The sequence below is a fragment of the Diceros bicornis genome, chromosome 12 (assembly GCF_020826845.1).
Source record: "Diceros bicornis minor isolate mBicDic1 chromosome 12, mDicBic1.mat.cur, whole genome shotgun sequence".
Taxonomy (NCBI): Eukaryota; Metazoa; Chordata; class Mammalia; order Perissodactyla; family Rhinocerotidae; genus Diceros; species Diceros bicornis.
Window position 1 is genome coordinate 54,417,105 of NC_080751.1, and position 19,469 is coordinate 54,436,573.

Consider the following 19,469-nt stretch of genomic DNA (forward strand, 5'->3'; position numbering starts at 1 on the left):
GAAAACTAATATATACATAGTTGTGAATATGTGTATGCAAAATATATAGATTAGTGGTCCTCAAATTTGAGCATGCATCAGAATCATCTGGAGAGCTTGTTAAAACACAGATGGTTGGTCCCCACCCTCAGCGTTTCTGATTTAGTAGGTCTGGGGTGGGCCCAAGGATCTGTGGTTAGAAGAACAATATCAAATCACAAAGCCAGCTGCACACATTAGCACACGTCCACGGGGCGGGGCCCGAGAACTTTAAAATGACCTCTTCTCAAAGAAATCAGGCTGTAGGTAAAAAAGAAGGCAAAAAAATGGAAAATCAGACCTCCTCCCCTCAACTCTAGAGGGTTTATTTTAGCTCCTGGTGGCGACAGTCTATCACCATATTCTTGTTGCTATAAGGCTTAATACAGTGAACTCTGTGAACACTATCTAGTGTGCAAAGGTTAGGGGAAATCTTTGGGGCTGATAAAATGTGGAAGAGACAGATAGATTTGCTTCAAAAGTGCATTACAGTTTGATAAAGAGACAGCTGAAACTGGCCATTCCTGTATCCTAAATACAGACAGAAAGGAAACACACACTCACACGCATGCATGCATGTCTGCATCTATGTGGTATAGATATATGTAGACAGATAGATGGATTTGGGGGGGCGGGGTTCTCATGTTGGTCATTCTGAAGGATTCCCTCCAAGAGAGAATAAATCAAATGAGCCAATCCTAGATGGGAGGAGTTTGACTTATCTGGGATTTTATCAACATAGAGCCCAAAATGTGTCATTGGTTTAATATTCTGTAGCTCTTGATTTGAGCTTTGTGAATATCATCATGTATGACAAAGACACAGCCTGCAAACACAGCAAAGCACTTTAGCCATTGGTCTCCTTGAGGAAAGAACTATTTAGAGATAAGATTAAATTTGTGTGGGCTGATTAGCTAAGCATTGTCTGGAACAAACTGTCCACTACCTTGAAAGAAGTTGATAAACACATCATTAACTCATTGAGATTTCTACAGAAGGGGCCTCTTATCAGAAGGCCATCTGAACTGTGATGAAATATCACGAATAGCAAGGAAAGAGTAGACTAGAGAATTGGGTAAACTGCCAACTATACACGAAAAGTTACACCCAGGAGAAAGACTTAGCACTTGGGAGCTTTGTTTTATGTAATCCAACAACGTCAACCACCTGGGGCCTACTGAAAAACCACCTTTCTTTCACTTGTCAGCTATGGCTGCCCAACCCATCTGCTCTCTGATTTGGGGGGCTTATGTAAAGACTTCTACAATGGTTGGCACAAGGTTGGAAGCTTGTTTCTGTCTCTGAAGTCCTTCAGTGTGAGTTTATACGAAGAACTCTGTGCCTTGCACACGGTAGGAGCTCAAGAAATGTGTTAAGTTGAAGGAAAGACTAAGTGGCTCTGTATCAAGTACTTGACAGCTCTCAAAGCTTTAACAATGGAAACTATGGAGAAGGGAAGCATTTATTCATCCAATTGTCTTGGGGTGAGTTTGAACTTGCTCAGTAGTCTGGTCCTGCCTAGGGACAAGCAGGTGGTTTCTTCCTGTGGGGCGTCCACTATTACTTCCTAGTCACAGGCTAGGTTAAGTCACAAGACCCATGAACAAAGGGTGACTATGGAAAAGGCTTTGGGGTCTACACTGAACATCACGCTGCTGGCTCCCATGAAGTGAAACTCTCAATGATCACCCAGTGCTGTAACCTGGGCATTTTTCCTATCAGCTTTTGAATAGCTCATTTTAGCCAAATGGGTCAGATAAATGACATCAGGAGCTTAGAAAGGAGTCAATGGCTTAAAATAAATGAATGAGCTATTCTAATTCATACTATTGGTGACAGTGGCATATAGTTATCTTTGTAGGTCCCTATTTTCAATACTATGAATTTTTCCCTCTGCATGTAATTAGCAGCTTGACATCAAGATAGCCAGCTTCAATAGATAGCCAACTTCAATAGGTAGCCAATGAGCCGTGGCCCCTCTGGCTCTTTCTCACCACTTTTATTTGCAAAATGCTACTCCTTTTCTCCCTGGGGAAACATTAAATCAGCTACTAGGCCCAACATATTTTTTCTTAGTTATCTCAACTATGTTAGGGACAGAGCAGTGTAGTAATATAAAATAATGCAAGTATTTATGAAGTTATAAAGCCCATAGGAGGTAGCACGCAGCAAATTGCATGTGTGCACTGACTGGGAGGAAAAAATTAGAAGCTTATATTTTACTTTTGGCTACCAAATGCCAATTGGCTATAAAAATTACTTACATCAACTCTATCTCATCCCAAAGCCCCATGGATCAGTGGAAAATGTTCATCACCTGTGGGCTCCAGAGGGAATGAGAGTGGGGCACCAGGGCTGCTAGGGGCCATGGCCTGTTGACGAAGGCAGTATCCTATTTTGAAACATCACTTTTGGTTAGCTGTGAGTATCTGTGGATTGGTTTGAGAGAAACACCAGACAAGGGGACTACAAGGAAAGTGTTTTTTTAAATAACTCTGATGGCAAAACAGTTATTTTAAAGATAGTCTTAGTGAAAAATTGTTTTAATGGAAGGCACTTTGGTCTAGTTGGTTTTTAAGATCCTTTTCAACCCTGAGAATTATTGATTTGATTAATTAGAAATACTCAATGATTCAGATTAGTTCAAAAACCATTTATCGTCTCCTTCCATGTGCTGAGCCAGCCCTGGTGGTCTAGTGGTTAGGATTCGGCGCTCTTACCACCATGGCCTGGGTTCGTTTCCTGGTCAGGGAACCACACCACCTGTCTGTCGGTTGTCGTACTGTGGTGCTATGTGTTGTTGTGATGCTGAAAGCTATGCCACCGGTATTTCAACTAGCAGGGTCACCCATGGTGGACACCTTTAAGCAGAGCTTCCAGACTAAGACAGACTAGGAAGAAGGACCTGGCCACTCACCTTTGAAAAAATTGGCCGTGAAAACCCTATGAAGAGCAGTGGAGCATTGTCTGATACAGCCCCAGAAGGTGAAAGGATGGAGCAAAAGACCAGGCAGGATTCTGCTCTGTTGAACACAAGGGTTGCTAGGAGTTGGAATCGACTTGATGGCACTAACAACCACCATGTGAGTCATTGGGAGTATAAAGATAAGATGATCTGCTCTTATAAGTATGCATCAGATGCCTTCATCATGATTAGAAATGGCAAACACAATCTCCAGAAGAGTGAACGACCTCACAGAAACATGACAATTATCAAGGAAAAATCATAATGTGGCCCTACGCTGAGTTGGTTTGCCTCCCCCAGCAGTCACAAGTAGGGTTAAAATCTCCAGTCATAGATCACGCACAGGAATGAAATGTGTTTTTCATTATTGTCCAGTTATCTGGGGCGATTTTTCTAAATGGCACTTTTGAGGCAAGACTCAGAAGTACAGGCCCAGTGTTCATCTGTCAGTGCTGCCACCCAAGTGGACAGCATGCGTGTCTTGGTTCCATGCCCACTTGGTTAGATCAAGGATGCCTAAAACTACCCATCTCTTATTCAGACAGCTCCTATCACCAGAATATCTCAGATCTCAAGGTCCTGAGATTTCTTATGCTTACATCTTCGTGTGCCAATAAACATAGTAATCTTCAGGGCCAGGGAATAAAGAAGAGGTTCACACTTTATTTGGCTTTCAGATGTTGAGATACGCTCTCATGGACTGGTTGGTTATCATTGTCGTGATAGGAAGATAATCTAGACAGATTGCAAAATGCTTTATAGATCATCCTTCAGATTGATGAGATTAAAAAGGGGATGGATATTATTTCACTGTAAAGTATGGCTATAAAAAAGTGCAAATTCTCCCTCTCCCTCTCTCTCTATAGACACACGTACATATGTGCCTACATACACCTTTGAGTTTTTGCTATAGGAGCGTCTACATATGAAGCTAATAATTTCTTTCTGCTGCTAAAGTCCTGCTAGTAAACTAACCAATAGGAATGAGTTGTCACCAAGTGTGGGGGGAAAATATCTAAAGACTGTGTGTGTGTGTAAGATCTATATCGCCTATTCCATGTTGCAACTTAGAACAAGAGTCAGCTATATAAGCAAAGTTTTGGTGAGAAGATTTTTAACTTGCCAATCATTTGGCTTACTTTGAGTGTGTAGAGCTAAGATGTGCGTGACGGGCAGGCTAACAGCCAGGGCAATTATTTGCTCTACTAACACTCAGCAAAAGGAGACAACCTGACTACAAAGATTTGCATCCCTGAAAGATTCCTTCTAGGCACTGTGACATCCCCAAACTTAACTGTCTCTCCTGGAAGGCACATAGGAGGCATTCAGCAATCATCTAATAAATGCATGATCAAGTGAACAAATCAATGGACATATGAGTCACCCTCCAGAACCAGGCACAGGAACCCACTGCACTGTTACAGAAATGCTCCAGGGCTGATGTTTTGAGTCATGAGGGTCACCATACAGCCCTCCTGTGACCTCCCATAGTCATATGCACACAGCCATCACTCCAGGCTGGTTCACCTGGAGGAAAAGGTCCAGCCTTTAGGCAGCCATTCTTTGGGAAGATCTCTGCCTAGAACATTCCATGAGTCTCATTTTCATGGCCCAGCAACAGTCATTTTGGAAATACTGAGAAGCAGTGAAAATGGCACATTCGTAAGACGGGGTGCTTTCCTGTTCTGTGCGGTGCTTGAGTGCAATCTGCATATGGCTCTGACACGGAGTATGCACTGGTTATTTTTGCTTCCTGCTTACAGCTAGTTTTGCTTTTTGGAAAACAAATTCACCTCGTCAAGGCTGAAAAGCAGGGACAATGACATCAGCTCACTCACTAATGCTGGGCTCCTTGCAGACCGTGGCCTGGCACACAGTTAATGCTCAGTAAATGCTTTCTGATAATGATGTATTTTAGTTAGAAAATAATGAAACACAGGCATGAACTTACAAATGTAAATACAGAGCTATTTCTATTGTCCTTGAAATACTTCTCAGGTGTGTCTCAGACTGTGTGGAAAGCCCTGTCATCTTAAGGGGCTCCTCATTTTTATGATTTTGGCCCTCAAATGGGTTTAAAAATCCCTTAACTTGGGGCCGTCCCCATGGCTTAGCGGTTAAGTGGCGCGTTCCGCTACTGGCGGCCCGGGTTCGGATCCTGGGCGTGTACCGATGCACCGCATGTCCAGTCATGCTAGACAGGATGTGCAACTATGACATACAACTATCTACTGGGGCTTTGGGGAGAAAAAGGGGAAAAAAAAATCCCTTGACTTAAGCCGAGTACCTGAGGTGGGAATTGAGTCGGAGGGATCCCTGTCAGGGCACCCAATCTCTGTTCCTTCTCTCACCTGAAATGAGATACACAAAGAAATAAGGAAAGATAGATCTTGCAACATAAGAAATTGGGTGAGAATGGGGCCTCTACTTTAGAAAATATCACATCATGTAGAAACCGAAGTATCTCTTAAGATTTCTTCCTCTCCTTCAACACTCGTATCCAAGTGTCCACGACATCCTTTCCAAATGCTCCCAGTGCGGTCGCCTCTTGACCCGTCCCTCTACCTCAGACCAAGTGCAGGCCTCTGTTACTTCTTGTCCGGAATACCGCAGTATTCACAACATCACCACCTTCAGTCCCGTGGGCTTCCTCCCCAGCTTCTGAATCCATCCAGATGACTTTCTCTCTCAACAAAAAATAACTGGGTCACTCCTTGCCCAAATTCTCAGTGAAAACAGGGATTTTTGTCTGTTTTGTTTATTGTATCCCCAGAGCCTACAACAGTGCACGGTACATGCTTGATATATGTTTGTTGGTTGAATCAACACATTTCTAGTCTGTATTAACATCAGCATAAAGTCCATCTGCTTAGCGTGGCCTAAGAGGCCCCCAGACATTCTAAACGGTCAGCCTTTTCCCTGCTCTCCATGCCCCAGTCCTTTGCCCAATCACTTACCTCCACTTTCCCTCGCCCTTTCCCTCCCTGCATTTGCCCACACTCCCATCCACCTGGCTCAACCTTAGTTGTCCTTCAAGGCTGAGGCCATGGGAAGCCTTCCCAACTCTCTCCTGTCTGTTAGTTGCTCTTCTGTGAGTTTCCAGAATATAGTACTTATTCCATTGTGCTATAATTGCTGGTCAAGTCCACTAGACCGAGTTCCTTGGGACAAGCAATGTATTTTATTTGCGTTTTTATCTCCTATGCCTGGTATCCATCCATCCTCCCACCCACCCATTCTGTCAGTTAACAAATAGTGATTAGGTGCCTACTCTAAGTCCCTGCCCTCCCTGAACTTGCATTCTAGCAAGCTCTACAGCGGGTATTCAATAAATGTATCCTGAAGGAATGTATTGCTCCCTCTTAACATATGATAATAATAGTGACACATATAGAACTCATGGCATGCCAGATACTGTTATACCTGCTTTATACTTATTAACTTATTACAATTTAACAACAACTCTGTGAGGTAGGACTATGACTATTACCATTTCCTAGATTAAAAAACCAAGGCAGAGAGGTTAAGTACTTTGCCCATTGACACAGAGCCAGTAAGTGGACAAACCTGGATTTGAATCCAGAGCCAGTTCTCTCACCTCACTGTGCCCTGCTGCCTCTCACATGTATCCTCTTTGCCGTGATATTAGTTAGAAAGTGTGGGACAAGTTGATAAATCAAGAGTTTTTCACGCTGTATCTCTCGGGCTTTGTGGTGGAGGCCCAGGTCATCAGCTTTGCCTCTACCACATGGAGTAAATCTCACCCTCTTTTATACAATAGGGAGGCAGGGATGGCACTAGGACGGAATTTGTCTCAAGCCCTATCAGTTCCCCGTCCTCTGAGAAGGAGGAAATCAACATTCAAGTGTTTCTTAGTTCCTCAGAGGAGTGCAGGGTGCCCTATATAATCTTGCCAGGAATTATCAGAGTCATGAGATAAGCAATAAGCAAGACGTGAGTAAGGGTGAGGTGGCCCACGCAGGTGTGGGCCGACTTCTGAGGCCTTTCGGTCTCCATGCTGTCTGGTTTCAGACTTCACCACATTTCTCTGCCTTTTCTTAACTTTCTCTTGGATTAAGGGCTCAGATGAGTTTAAAAGAACTTGTTAGAGATTTGGAAAAGGCCTGAAGAATCTTGTCTTACATCGAAATAGATGGGGAGCAGGTAGTGCTGAGCAACCCAACACACTCTGTGAAGCCTAAAGACGGAGCCATAGGGCAGACCTGCTTCAGGCACCGAGGTGACAGCGACACACTTAATCCTTCACCTTCCCCAGCCTGCCCACGGGGTTCCAGGACATAAAGAACCACGTGGAAGGTTCCAAAGACTCAGCGAGGGGTATGGCCCCTGGTTCATTTGCATATTTGTCAATCACAGAAAACCTCTCCATACCTCAAGCCTCTCAGCGAGTTTTGTCATCGTGGGCAGGTAGTTGCTGTTCCTGTAGGTGAACAGATAGGGATTCTCCTGCAGAGAAAGGTAATGTGTTGTAACCATGACCCAGAAGTCCATATCCTTTCATCATCAGGCTTTACCATCCAGCAATGCCTTTGGCCAATTTGGAACATTCATACCATCCTTTAAATGAGGAGAAAACCATTCTCTGGTTTTCTTCTCTGTGCTACCCATTAGTTCCCTGATGGAGCTCACTAAGCTTTGAAATTTCCCATCTGCAATAGTCAGCATCTCTTGCTTTCTACCCAGTGGTTCATGCTACTAGGCAAAGTACATATATTTCCATGAAAAGAGAACTTAATTTTAAGCTTCCTGGCAGCCAACGCAAAGAGGAAAGCAGGGTGAATTATAGAGTTCTTACAACCTAGTAACAAAAAACTTTCTAATTCATTTAAGAAAGCCAAAAATTTGACTGGCATTAAATGATAAAAGGAATTCTACTCATTTATGTTCAGTTATTTTCTCATCCATTTATTCAGCAACATTAATTACATGCCTACTTACATATTAGGCACATATTTAAGACACCCATCTTCACATTTGGGGCCAGATGAGCTGTGGCTTTGTCCCTATGTCCCTAATGCCACAGGCGTGGAAGGGGCCTCAGTTCTGCTAAAACGACTTTCCTGGCTCACAGGTGTATAAACCTTAAGTGTGCCAAGTATGCAAAGCTGTGCCCAGGCCCAGAAGAACAGCCCCAAGACTCTAGGAGCTAAAGTCTCAGCCAGGGAAGACCCCACTTCACAGCAAAGCCCACTTGGTTATTCCATCTCTCTCCCCAATTCAGCAAGAGATTCTCTCTCCCACCCAGTCCTTGCCTACCTCAGTGGGACATTTCACCAGCTTCCTCTCTTCTGCACTGAATGGCTCATCTTTCTGTCCTGCTGGCTTCATCTAGAAAAGAAGGTGATCTTTAGAACAGAAAAGTCTTGCACAGGTGGCAGCATTCCAGGGTTCCAGTGAGAAAGACTCGTTAGCCCAGTGTTTCTCAGGGTTTGACCCTGGGCCAGCAGCAGCAGCAGCATCACCTGGGAACACATTAGAAATGCACATTTCCAGCCCCCACTCCAGACCTACTTGAGTCAGAAACTCTGGGGTGGGGTCCAGTTCTCCGAGTTTTAATAAGCCCTCCAGGGGATTCTGATGCATGCTCAAGTTGAGGCCCACTGCATGAGAAGATCATTGATTCCTAGTCCACTTCTCTTGATATTTTAGTTGTTCGTGCCGTCGAGTGGATTCCAGATCCTAGCGACTTTGGGTACAGCAGAGCGGAACCCTGCCCAGTCTTTTTGGGCCATCCTCTCACCTTCCAGCGCTGTACCAGACAATGCTCTGCTGCTATTCATAAGGTTTTCATGGCCAACTTTTTTGGAAGTAGGTGGCCACGTTCTTCTTCCTAGTCTGTCTTAGTCTGGAAGCTCTGCTGAAACGTGTCCACCATGGGTGACCCTGCTGGTATTTGAAATACTGGTGGCATAGCTTTCAGCATCACAGCAACACGCAGCTGCCACAGTATGACAACAGACAGACGGGTGGTGTGGTTTCCTGACCAGGAAATGAACCTGGTCTGTGGAAGTGAGAGCACTGAATCTTAACCACTAGACCACCAGGGCTGGCTTTCCTGAATCACAGGAGAAACTGAACACCAGAGAGGTTGAGACAGGACTGGGACATCAGTGTCTTGGTTCCAACCAAATCTCTCTCAGTGGGTCACCAGCTTCCTGACCATCCAGTGGCTAGTTACTCAGCTTGACTTCTCACCCCTCTCCTGGCTACCCAGCTACTGGCTGGCCCACTGATTAAATTTCCCTCAGAGAGGAGAGCAGGGATGGGAAGGAGGGGCAAATACATGGGCTTGTGTAAAGCTCCCCTTCCCTTTGTGTGCGTAAACTCACCTCTGGTAGGGAATGAAACCCTCTGTTACCTGGGACCTGCTTACACAGACGCAAGTGCAGCCACTTATGGGTTCTGGGTCAAGTCCCATGTCTTTAACTGGGACACAGAGGTACAGTGACACAGCACACAGCACAGCCCCCACACACAAACAACTAGAATGCCCGGTGATTCAGGAACGAGTGATGGTGATATCAGCTCTGATACAGGCAGCTACTTAGATGATAACTGAAGCCTATCTAGCAACATAAACAGAAAATGGATGGTGTCCCAGCAGATGATAAATTCAGGTAAAAGCATTGACGGGAAGATAGGAAAATGAAGGCAGCTGAAGAATTCGATGGGGGAGGGATTTTTTTCAAAGTTCCTTTTGTATTTTTAAATGTTCATTATGTATACGTGAAAGGTTAAAAGAAAAATGCAGTAGCTTGGAGAGATCACAGGTTTTCTTTTGCATGTGCCATTTTCCACTGTTTGGGACCCTCATGTTTGCTGTCAGCCCTACTGCCCACAGGTGCTAGGCTCCCGTGTCACCTTTGTCCCTCATGTCCCCTTCCAAGGACCTTGGCAGGGGACACAAGAGGAGGCGCTGCAGGATGGAGCACCCTGTCTGGCTCAGTCTTGGGCTCTGCCATCCTTCACTAGGATTTCAGATTCTTTAGCATTATCTTATTCTGGCATTTGTGCCCAGTAAACAAGACGCAAAGAAAGAAATTTACCCTTCTCGGGTTGGCTTTTCACCCAAATGGACAGATAAGAGGATGTAATTAAGCTTTTGGAAAAGGCGTGTCAACCCTTGAGCTCAAGGGCTGGAGGCGGAACTGGGCTCCCCACCTTCTTTCAGTTGTATTCAGATGGTGGGCCCTCCTAGAAATGGGAGGTCCCACCCAGAATGTTCAGGGCTGCTCTGAAAGGGAGCATTTAGTGGGTCTGTGTTGGTGGCCCAGTGTCAATCTGGCCTGCCTTCTTCTCTTCTCCCATTTTTCAAGAATTAAATTAATAATAGAGTCTGGAAAGAAACATTGAGAGAGCAACATCTTAATTATTCTGGTAGAATGGATATAGCAGGGCCTATTTTTGAAGAACCTCAAGGAAGGAAAATTCATAGGTTTTCCCAACAAACTCATTAAGAACCTTGTCCTAAATGTCTCTTTATTAGTCACCCACATTTTTCCCGCTGTCACTAGTCCTCTTTACATTCATTCTGACCCTTTATCCTCATCTATCTTCAGAGAGGATGGAGAATGATGCCACTACTGCAAACGATCCCTCTTGTGTCCCTCCTTCTCCTGCTACTCTGGGCTACACATAAATGCATGTACGCTCCAGGGTAGGGACACTGGGTGCTGGTCTTTGTGCTTACTCCTTTTTTTAGTCCTTTAATTGCTCACATAGTCATCTCCTCTGCATAGCTGCCCTGCCACCCTGAAATTAACTGGCGTATGAGAGGGGTGGGAGGGATGACCTTTGACCTCTCCGAGGAGCAAATTCCCACTCGACTGTGAGCAATTCCTGAGTGTTCTCATCCTGCCCGTGGCTCTAGCACTTTGCACAGGGCTTGGCATAAGGTAAGGGTCAATGATGGCTGGAAGGATCTGGCAATCGAGGTGCCCAAAGGTAGGTCTCTTCAAAACTATTGTCATATAAGAATTATTAGAAATTATTGAGGAGGAGGAGGAGGCAGAAAGGGCCTAGGGAATGAATTATGTCTGCAACACAAAATCCTCCTCAGCTGTGTGCCAGGGGCTCAGCTTCAGTCTAGGGGGCTCCTTCAGCTGGGATGGTTCCAAGTGTGTTTCAGAAACAGGGCTGCTCACAACCACTGTGTGTGGGTGTGTGGAGTCTTCCTCCACTGGCCCTGGTCACTTAACACATATTTTGGGGCTTGGTCAGTGAAAGCAGAAGCTGGTATGGCCCTGCACAGCCATACCCACCATTGTGTCCTGGAGTGTGGTCAGGAGAGAAGCTGTTGTTACAAAAGAAATAACAGGCCCAAAATGGAGTCATTTGACCCCATCATAGCAAACCAAGACTTAATTACAGTTTCAGTGAATCCTAGGAGTGTGACCTTTTTAACAGTCGATCTGAAATTTCCGGGTGAGCAGCAGTGAGGTACTCTACATAAAACCCCTGCCTTCTCTTCCCCCCATAAGAAGATATCCTGGCCTGAAGCAATGCTTTCTTTGCTTTTGCTAATAGCTTCATTACCCCACCCTCCTTCTGCCTGTAAAAACCTTCCATTTTGTCCAACTCCTGAATGCCCTTCTATCTGCTAGAAGAGATGCTGCCCCGTTCTTGAATCGTTGAAGAAAGCCAATTAGATCTTCAAATTTACTCTGTTGGAGTTTTGTTTTGTTTTGTTTTTTTTTTTGTGAGGAGATCAGCCCTGTGCTAACATCCGCCAATCCTCCTCTTTTTTTGCTGAGGAAGACGGCCCTGGGCTAACATCTGTGCCCATCTTCCTCCACTTTATATGGGACGCCGCCACAGCATGGCTTGCCAAGCAGTGCGTCGGTGCGCGCCCGGGATCCGAACCAGCGAACCCCGGGCCGCCGCAGCGGAGCGCGCGCACTTAACCGCTTGCGCCACCGGGCCGGCCCCTGGAGTTTTGTTTTTTTATCACAGCAGAACCTGGGCTCCGGTGGTCACAGCAATTCTGCAGGCTCCTCTCTGCTCCTCATGTGTGAGGGTGGCCCTCATTTGGGGCTCTGTGTGTCTTTGAATGTGGGCACGGATGGACATACCTGGCTTTTACCTCTGTGGTCTCAATAAAGCCCAGCACAGCAGAGGCTCACAGAGATGGAGGCAGAGGCACTCCTGGCCTCCCCGTCTCCGTGGGAGGACACAGGAGTGAACCCAAAGGTGAACTGCTCCTGTTTTCTCCCAAGACCCTCTGACACTGGCAAGTAGAGAAAATGGAGGCCCAGAAAGACCACGTGACTCACCTCAAGAAACAACCAAAAGCACAGCTGGAACCAGAACCCGGGTTTTCTGGCTCCTCACCCAGTGCCGTTTGCCCTAGCCTGTTACGTTCCTAATTTCTCATGGATTAACCCATGCCTGCAGGCGCCGTCCATGTGTTCTGCTGTGCTCACTCCAGGAGCCGTGGGATGGTCTGGCATTTTGCCCATGAGGAAGCCAGGGGCAGACGCACCTGGAGAAACCCTCCCTCCTCGCTGGCCCCACCGCAGGAACCTTGAGGAATCGAACCGGGAAATAGCTGGTGGTTGGTTGGGCAGGTAAATGCCCACCCAGGAAAGCCTCCTCTTCCTTCTCGGAGCCCCTGTGACACCTACCATGTCCCAGTCCTTTGGCCTTGAGTGTGAGACCTTCTGTTTCCCTCTGTGCACCTTCCCAACTTCGCCCTCAAGTGGGTTACAGGACACTGTGTGTGCCATGTGCCCAATGAACGCACAGGACATCACTCGGGCTCAGTAAAGGCAGTTATCACTGCTGCTGCCACTACTGTGACTGAAGGGAGACAGAGAGAAAAGGGAGCCCTTTCTCTGGGATCTGCTTTCTCTAGCTTCCTTCTGTCTGGCGATCAAGGTGCTTCATTCATTCTCAAGGCCTCCTTATCACCATGTTTCCTCTCTTATCAGACCATCCTCCTCCTGCCCCTTGCTGATGCATTTGGCTCCTTTTCTCCATGCTCTGTGCTCACAAAGGTCCTCTTGCTTAAGAATGTCCACCCCGACCTCCTCCGACACATCCCACAAAACCAATTGGAATCCCATCCTCACGGGGCCCTGACCTCTGGCCCATGTCGCTTTGGGATGCACAGTCTAGCACATCATCTTGTTCCTCTGGTGCCTAACCCTTCTGACTCTACCCTAAGCTCATACAGGCAGAAGCTGCTTGGTGTGTCTCCCGTATCTTCCTTGGGCCCAGCATAGGGCAGGCACATTGTAGGTGCCCTTCGCTTGGGAGAAAGGTGATATAGGACAGGAGGAGAGAGGTTTTGCTGAGCTGGAATAATCAGCCCTTCTCCCCCAGGGATGGGGTGGAGGGTGGGCAGCCCCTGCAGGACGGGGCAGGTTCCTTTTCTCTGCCCTTCACAGGAGACCAGCAGGAGAATGGTTTGCTGGGGGAGTATCCCACCCAAGGGTCAGGCCCACTAACAAGGATCCTTGTTCAAAGAAACCAAATGCCTTCTCCTAAGGGCAGTGTGATTCCATTGCCACGGGCTGTCTGGGGCGGCTCCCTTCCCCTCCCTGCCCTCTGCCTTGGCTCATGGGTGCTGAAAGGCAGCTGCTCATGGTCCTCAGGATAGCATGTCAGTTGAGGAGATGGAGAGAAATTTTTCTAATCCAAGGAAGAAGAGAAACAAGTTTCTGTCACTGGAATTCTAAAAATAGGGCAGCTTGGATGGGGAAAAAATAAATGGCCAAATCAGGTCCTTGTCTGGTGCCCTGGAAATGTTCAAAGTTTTAATGTTACATTCTGTCCATTGACTAACCCCCAAGAGGCCTGGGGGACCTTCAGAGTCTGGGAAAGCTTGTCATAGTTACAGTAAGAAGGGCCAGCACGTGCTGAGAGCTCACTGTGGGTCAGGAGTGAGCTCCACACTTGACACGTGTGGGGTCAAGGGTGATGATCTGGGTTTTGCAGAAAGGGAGTTGAGACCCTAAGTTCACACAGCTTGTGAGAAGTGGAATTAGGATTTGAACCCAGGTCTTCATCTCTCTAAAGTCCATCTCATTCCAGGAACCACCCTGGGCCTTTGAAACCACACGATGGCACCTAGGTGTAAAGTGAGGGAGAGCGGCGCCAGAATTGCTACGTGAGCCTGATCTCTAGGGCCTCAAGTGAAGTCTCCCAGACAGACTCCCAGGAAACTTCCCCACCTCCAGGAAGGGCAGGACTGAGGCTGCCCAGAGAGCCCTGCTCACTGGTAGAGCTGCAGCCCAGCCCCTGGGACCAGGAGATGAAACTCCCAGGCGGTGAGAGCTGGGCTGTGACAGGGGTTGGGAAGGATCCCTGGGCCCAGAGCCATCATCCTAGGATCCTGCTGGTGTCCTGCAACCCCTCTGTCAGAGCAGTGGGCAGGATGGTAGACACCCTGCTCCTCCTTCTGTAGGCCAAACCCCCAGGCTGGCATGGTAGCCTCCCGGGGCCCTGCCCACTCACCATGTTGTTCCAGAGATTCAAGGCGAGTGAGGTGGGATCCTCGAGTGGCTGCTCCCTCTGGAAAAGAACCAGATAACAACCCCTGTGTGCCCCCAAGGATGGGATGGACCTGCCGTGCACTTTGAGATGGGGTGGCCCTGATCCACCCAGACTCTTACCCTCAGCCCCACCCCATCAGCAATGGCAGCGCTTATATGACTGCAGTCAGGCCTGCAGGAATGGGCCAAATGTCTGGCTGCTCCTCGTTATCATGGAGTTCTCCATAAAGGAACTAAATAGCCAAAGGCGTGGTGACAGGGAAGTGATTTGGGAGGTGGTCTGAGTAGGTGGGGGGATGGGAACTAATATTCCTCCTCCCTTTAAATCACAATTTAAACATCATTGAAGTCCTGGCAGTAGGCACCATGACTCCAACAGGCAGGAGCCAGGAGCCTAGAGGGAGGGACTGTCCCAGACGCACAGTGCTGAAGCCCCAGAGGCATCAGAGAGACTTCAGTGAGCAGGTGTGGACCCACACAGTGCTCGTGGTCTGAGCGGCCCCACTGGGGCAAGGGGCATGTGCCCAGTGACCTGGGGGGGAGCAACTCAAACTACCCTTCCTTCCAGGATGGATGTGGAGAGTGTGCAGAGAGAGTGTGGTGTGGCGCCCTGGAGATTCTATCCTGAATCATCACAACAGCTGAGAGACACTGAGGGCTTCCCAAGCACCAGGGGTGCTCTGAGGTCCTCACGTGTTTACTCATGTGATCCTGACAACCACCCTAGAGGGAGGGAATATTGATGACAGCCCTGGTTTCACAGATGAGGAACTGAGGCACAGAGAGTTCGAACAACTTGGCCAAGGTCACACAGCCAGCCCATTCCAGAGCCAGGAGTCTGACTGAGTCCATGGTTTTTACCTCTAGGGTGCTCTGCCTCTAAGAACCTGCCTTATGGGGCTGTCCAACCCCGTGGGGAAATTGTTAAGAAAGTATAAGAATATTGCAAAGTTTCCCCCTGAGACTGCATATCCTGGGCTCAGTGAAGCCCAGCTGGGCTGGGGCTTCTGCAGCGGGGAGGATGGGAGAGGGAGGGGGTGTGGCCCAGGCTCCTCTTGGTCTGGCTCCCGCGGCCTCACGGCAGCTCTCACTTACCCACAGTGCTGTCTCGTACAAGAAGGGCTGGAAAACAACCGCGAAGGACTCCTGCTCGTTGTACTTGCTGGAGGCCAGGAGACATTCCCAGCTTTCCTGAAGAGGGGAGCGGAGAGATGTGCACCCAGGAGCACGAGCAAAGCCCATGCTGCCCCATCCTGCCACCAGGAAGTCCTCAGCAGCCCTGAGTCAGAATTACCCATCACGTGCTGAATTAAATGGTATTCGGAAGCTCCTTTGTGTGTCTTACACTTCGAGTCCCTTTGAGTAACTAAACTGGGTTTTCATTTTCCCCTGAAGCCCCAGCACTAGGTAATACCAGAGATAGACCTGAAATACGTTCTCTGGGAGTCAAATATGTGCACCAGCCCTGCACGTGGCCAGGGCCCCGGTACTCTGTTCCAGGGCTAAGTTCTGTAGAGGGATGTGGCATTAACCACTCAAAAAAAATGTCATTTCTGATGTGAAAGAAGTGCCACATAGATTAGTATGTAACTTTCCTCTTAAACAAAAATCATCATGTTAACACATCAGTAGGAACTGTGCTTTGAGCTGTTTGCTGTTAGGGACGATAGCTTCCACCGAGCCATCCTCACTCTCTTGGGGTCTCTTCTCCAAACTAGAAAGCACATATTCAGCAGCCCTGAGTTGTCCTTGTGCTGTAGTCTGGGGGACAAGACTGTACCCTGGACAAGGTTTTGCCCAGCCTGTGTAAAACCAGCTCACCAGCCACAGATGCAGCAGTACGAACGGTGATGACGACCAAAAACATTTCAGAATGAATCTGTGAAGTTCTTCACTGTCTTTTACCTAAAGTACCACTACTGCCCTCACCCCACCCCAACCCGCGGTAGTGTAATCTCCACTTTACATACAGGAAAATCAAATCATCACCGGGAAGTGAACTGAGAGTAGCTCTTTGGTTCCTGACTCTTGGTCTTGAATTCAGTTGGAGAAGTCCTACATTAGCAACCTTGCACCCTAATTGTTCTTACCAACCCTGTTCTCCTCCATGACCACCTGCCCCTGTGAGCTGACAGCCAGTCTCCCAGTGCAGGCTCACCTGGTAGGACCACTGTGCCACAACCTTGGACAGCTTCGAGGTCTCCTCTGAGCACCTGTAGGGCTCTGCTGTGGGGCTGCAGGTTAAAACAAGCCAGAAATGAGAGCGTGGATGCAGTGTTGGGGCCATTTGGGCTGCCCCTTGGGGGAAGAGGAGGGTTGGGGGACCTGAGAGTTGCTTAGGGAGTGGGGAAGGAGAAGTCGGGAGTCTTAGAGGATGCAGGAAGAGGAAGGAAGCACATGTTGAAGAGAATAAAGGGTAGAGTGGAGAGTTGGTTTCTTGTGGAGATCTGGTTCCCCAGCTGTCCCTTCCTCCGGTGGGGAAGGGATGTGAAGATGGCTCCCTCTCATCCATCTCCTGACACACGGCCTCCCCTCACTGCTCCCCATAGCAGAAACCCTCCAGTTCTTCCTTCCCCTACTCTGTGCTTCCTTTCTCCTCAAACTCTCTTCCACCTCAGCACTGGCCTCTCCTTTTCATTGTCACCACCTCTCACTGTCCCTGACTTTTTTCCACATGAACTTCTTTTCCGGGTGCAAAGCCAGAAATCTTAGGATTTGGGTTCAAGGAGTTTAAATTCTATGAAAAATTTCAGAAATGTATGGGAATCAAGTTCTGTGAAGATAACCTAATTTCAGGCTAATTTTTTTTTTCTTTCCAATTTCCAGAAGTATCACTTCTTGGCTAATAGATGTTTTGCCAAACCTGTTTTTTAAACTCTCTAATCATTCTGGTGGGGGTAGGCCATCTAGCACTACCTCAACCAGAGTGACTATTTCATCCTTTGACTGGTCCTCAAAACAATACTTGGCAGAGGACCCCTCTCCAGCCTGACTCTGCACTCACTGGCCGTGATGGTGCACACATTGATTAATCTCTCTCGGCCTCCATCCTTTGGATCACCCTCACAGGATTAATACACGAGAAGTGCCCACACAGTGCCTGGCACATGGCAGCCACTCAACAAATGCTGGTCCCATTCCACTTCCCTTATTACCTGAGCTGGGCCCTCATTGCCTCAGAGAGATCCATCAGGTTCACAAACACTTTGGGGACCTAGGAGGATATGAGGGAGAAGATGAACATTTGCAAAGTCACCATTGCTCCCCAGGGGCTTCTCTGGAACCCCTGGTTTGAGCCCAGTTTGGGGTCCGGTTGAGCATGACGGGTCTTTCCTTGGTTAAACAGGCAGGCCCCTTTGGGACATGTTGGTTGGTGTCAGTCCAAAGCTGCCAGCCCTGCTGGCTGTGCCATTCCAGAAATGCATCATTCACTGTCCCTCATGGTGGGCAGGGCACCTCCCCACCACAGTGTCAACAGGGGAGCCGGTCCACGGTGGCGACGGGACTGTAGACCCTCTCTGACGGAAAAGCTGACTTCTCGGGCGAGCGAAGGGGATGTGAGAGCCACAGAGCTCCCCTTGGATTCTCAGGACCTGCAGTCTCATCACAGTCACTCGAGAAATGCCATCAGTGCCCCAGACTCAGTCAGAGAGAGGCCTCAGGACAGAGTGGGGTCACCGAGTCCCCAGTGAGAACTGTGCTCCTTCCTTCTTCTCCCCAGAAGGCTCTCTCAGAAACATCCTTTGTAAGAGTGAAAAGCTCAATACTTGACCCATTTTCATTAGAAGGGTGAGGAGACTGGCTCCTCCAGAGCTTTCTCTGTCTCTAGGATCTTGATCTCCCTCATGGGGGTCCACTTCCCCCACCCCAGTGGAGGCCATTTGAGAGTAAACCAGAACTCGTCCCGCCAACCCTGGGAAGGGCAGCTTCCTCTTGGCTGCTGAAGGCGCCCGTGAGGAAGCTCCGGGTGTGTGGTCTCTCAGAGCTGGGGAAGCCACAAGCCTCACCTCCTGGTGCAGGTAGTCCAGGATTCCAGTCAGCTTGTCCATGCCACTTGTCACCCGGCTTTGCTGTGAGAGGAGAGATGTGCTGAGTGCAGGTGGGGACGGGCGGACACGGGGCTAAGGATGCCCAGGCTCATGGCTGGCCTTTCTCTCCCCCTCTGTCCCCTCTGCCCTCAGCTGAGATGACAGTGACAAAGTTCTCATTCAGATCCCAGTTTCCCACAAACAAGTATAGAGTTCCCAGACCTTCCTGAGTTTTTTGGCCTTCTCTGACTTCCCCAACTATCATCCATCAGGAAAAACCAAACTCCCCCAAATGAGAAGTTCCTTGTCAGGGAAGGGCAAAGTCAAGGTCAAGGCAATTCTAAAGCCCACACAAGGGATGGGAGACTCCACTTACTCCCAAGGGGTGAGGGAATCACTTTTATTTGAAGAAAATCTGCTCCAAAGGGAGAATACATTACCCCTGGAGTTAAGGACCCAGGTGGGCCTCAAAACCTCTGCATGGCATGATCTTATCAGACCTCTCTCTGCCACATTTGCCCCCAGTAAGAAAAGGGCTTCCAGAGAAAGAGTCTGAGTGGGCACCTGTCACTGAAGTATTTCAAGACACCTCCTACCCAACTCCTTGCAGGTAATGAAAATAAGCAAAGGAGAGCACGTGAAAAGGTTTACCTTTTCAATGTAAACAAAAAAAAAACAGAAAACAAAGGTAAACTTTATAACATGTCAAACTTTTAAGCTGCCTGCAAACTGGCTGTCCCCTGAGGAGACTTGGCTCAGACGGGAAGGCAAGGAGCTGTTCTGTTTCCTGGGGGACATAGGCAGCGAGACAGGTGCCAATCACTGGGGCTGGGACTGCATGGAGGGCAGCCCTCCACCCCGCATCCCTGCACCGGTGCGAGGTTGTCTCTGGAAGGTTCAGCCCGCTCTGTTGCGGTACCAGCAATAAAGCCTTCTGCCTAG

At 48.2% G+C, this 19,469-nt stretch overlaps 1 protein-coding gene across 1 annotated transcript in view; it reads right to left on the reverse strand.

Annotated features, from left to right (window-relative positions):
- PLB1 (phospholipase B1) overlaps positions 1-19,469 on the reverse strand; it is a 118,080-nt gene that overhangs the window by 73,268 nt on the left and 25,343 nt on the right. The window contains exons 8-15 of the mRNA XM_058550707.1: positions 18,507-18,569; positions 17,655-17,713; positions 16,658-16,733; positions 15,599-15,690; positions 14,462-14,543; positions 8,261-8,332; positions 7,376-7,450; positions 5,271-5,334 (exon numbers count right to left, since the gene is read on the reverse strand). Of these exons, the coding sequence (XP_058406690.1) occupies positions 5,271-5,334; positions 7,376-7,450; positions 8,261-8,332; positions 14,462-14,543; positions 15,599-15,690; positions 16,658-16,733; positions 17,655-17,713; positions 18,507-18,569 (583 nt within the window). The remainder of the gene's footprint in view (positions 1-5,270; positions 5,335-7,375; positions 7,451-8,260; positions 8,333-14,461; positions 14,544-15,598; positions 15,691-16,657; positions 16,734-17,654; positions 17,714-18,506; positions 18,570-19,469) is intronic.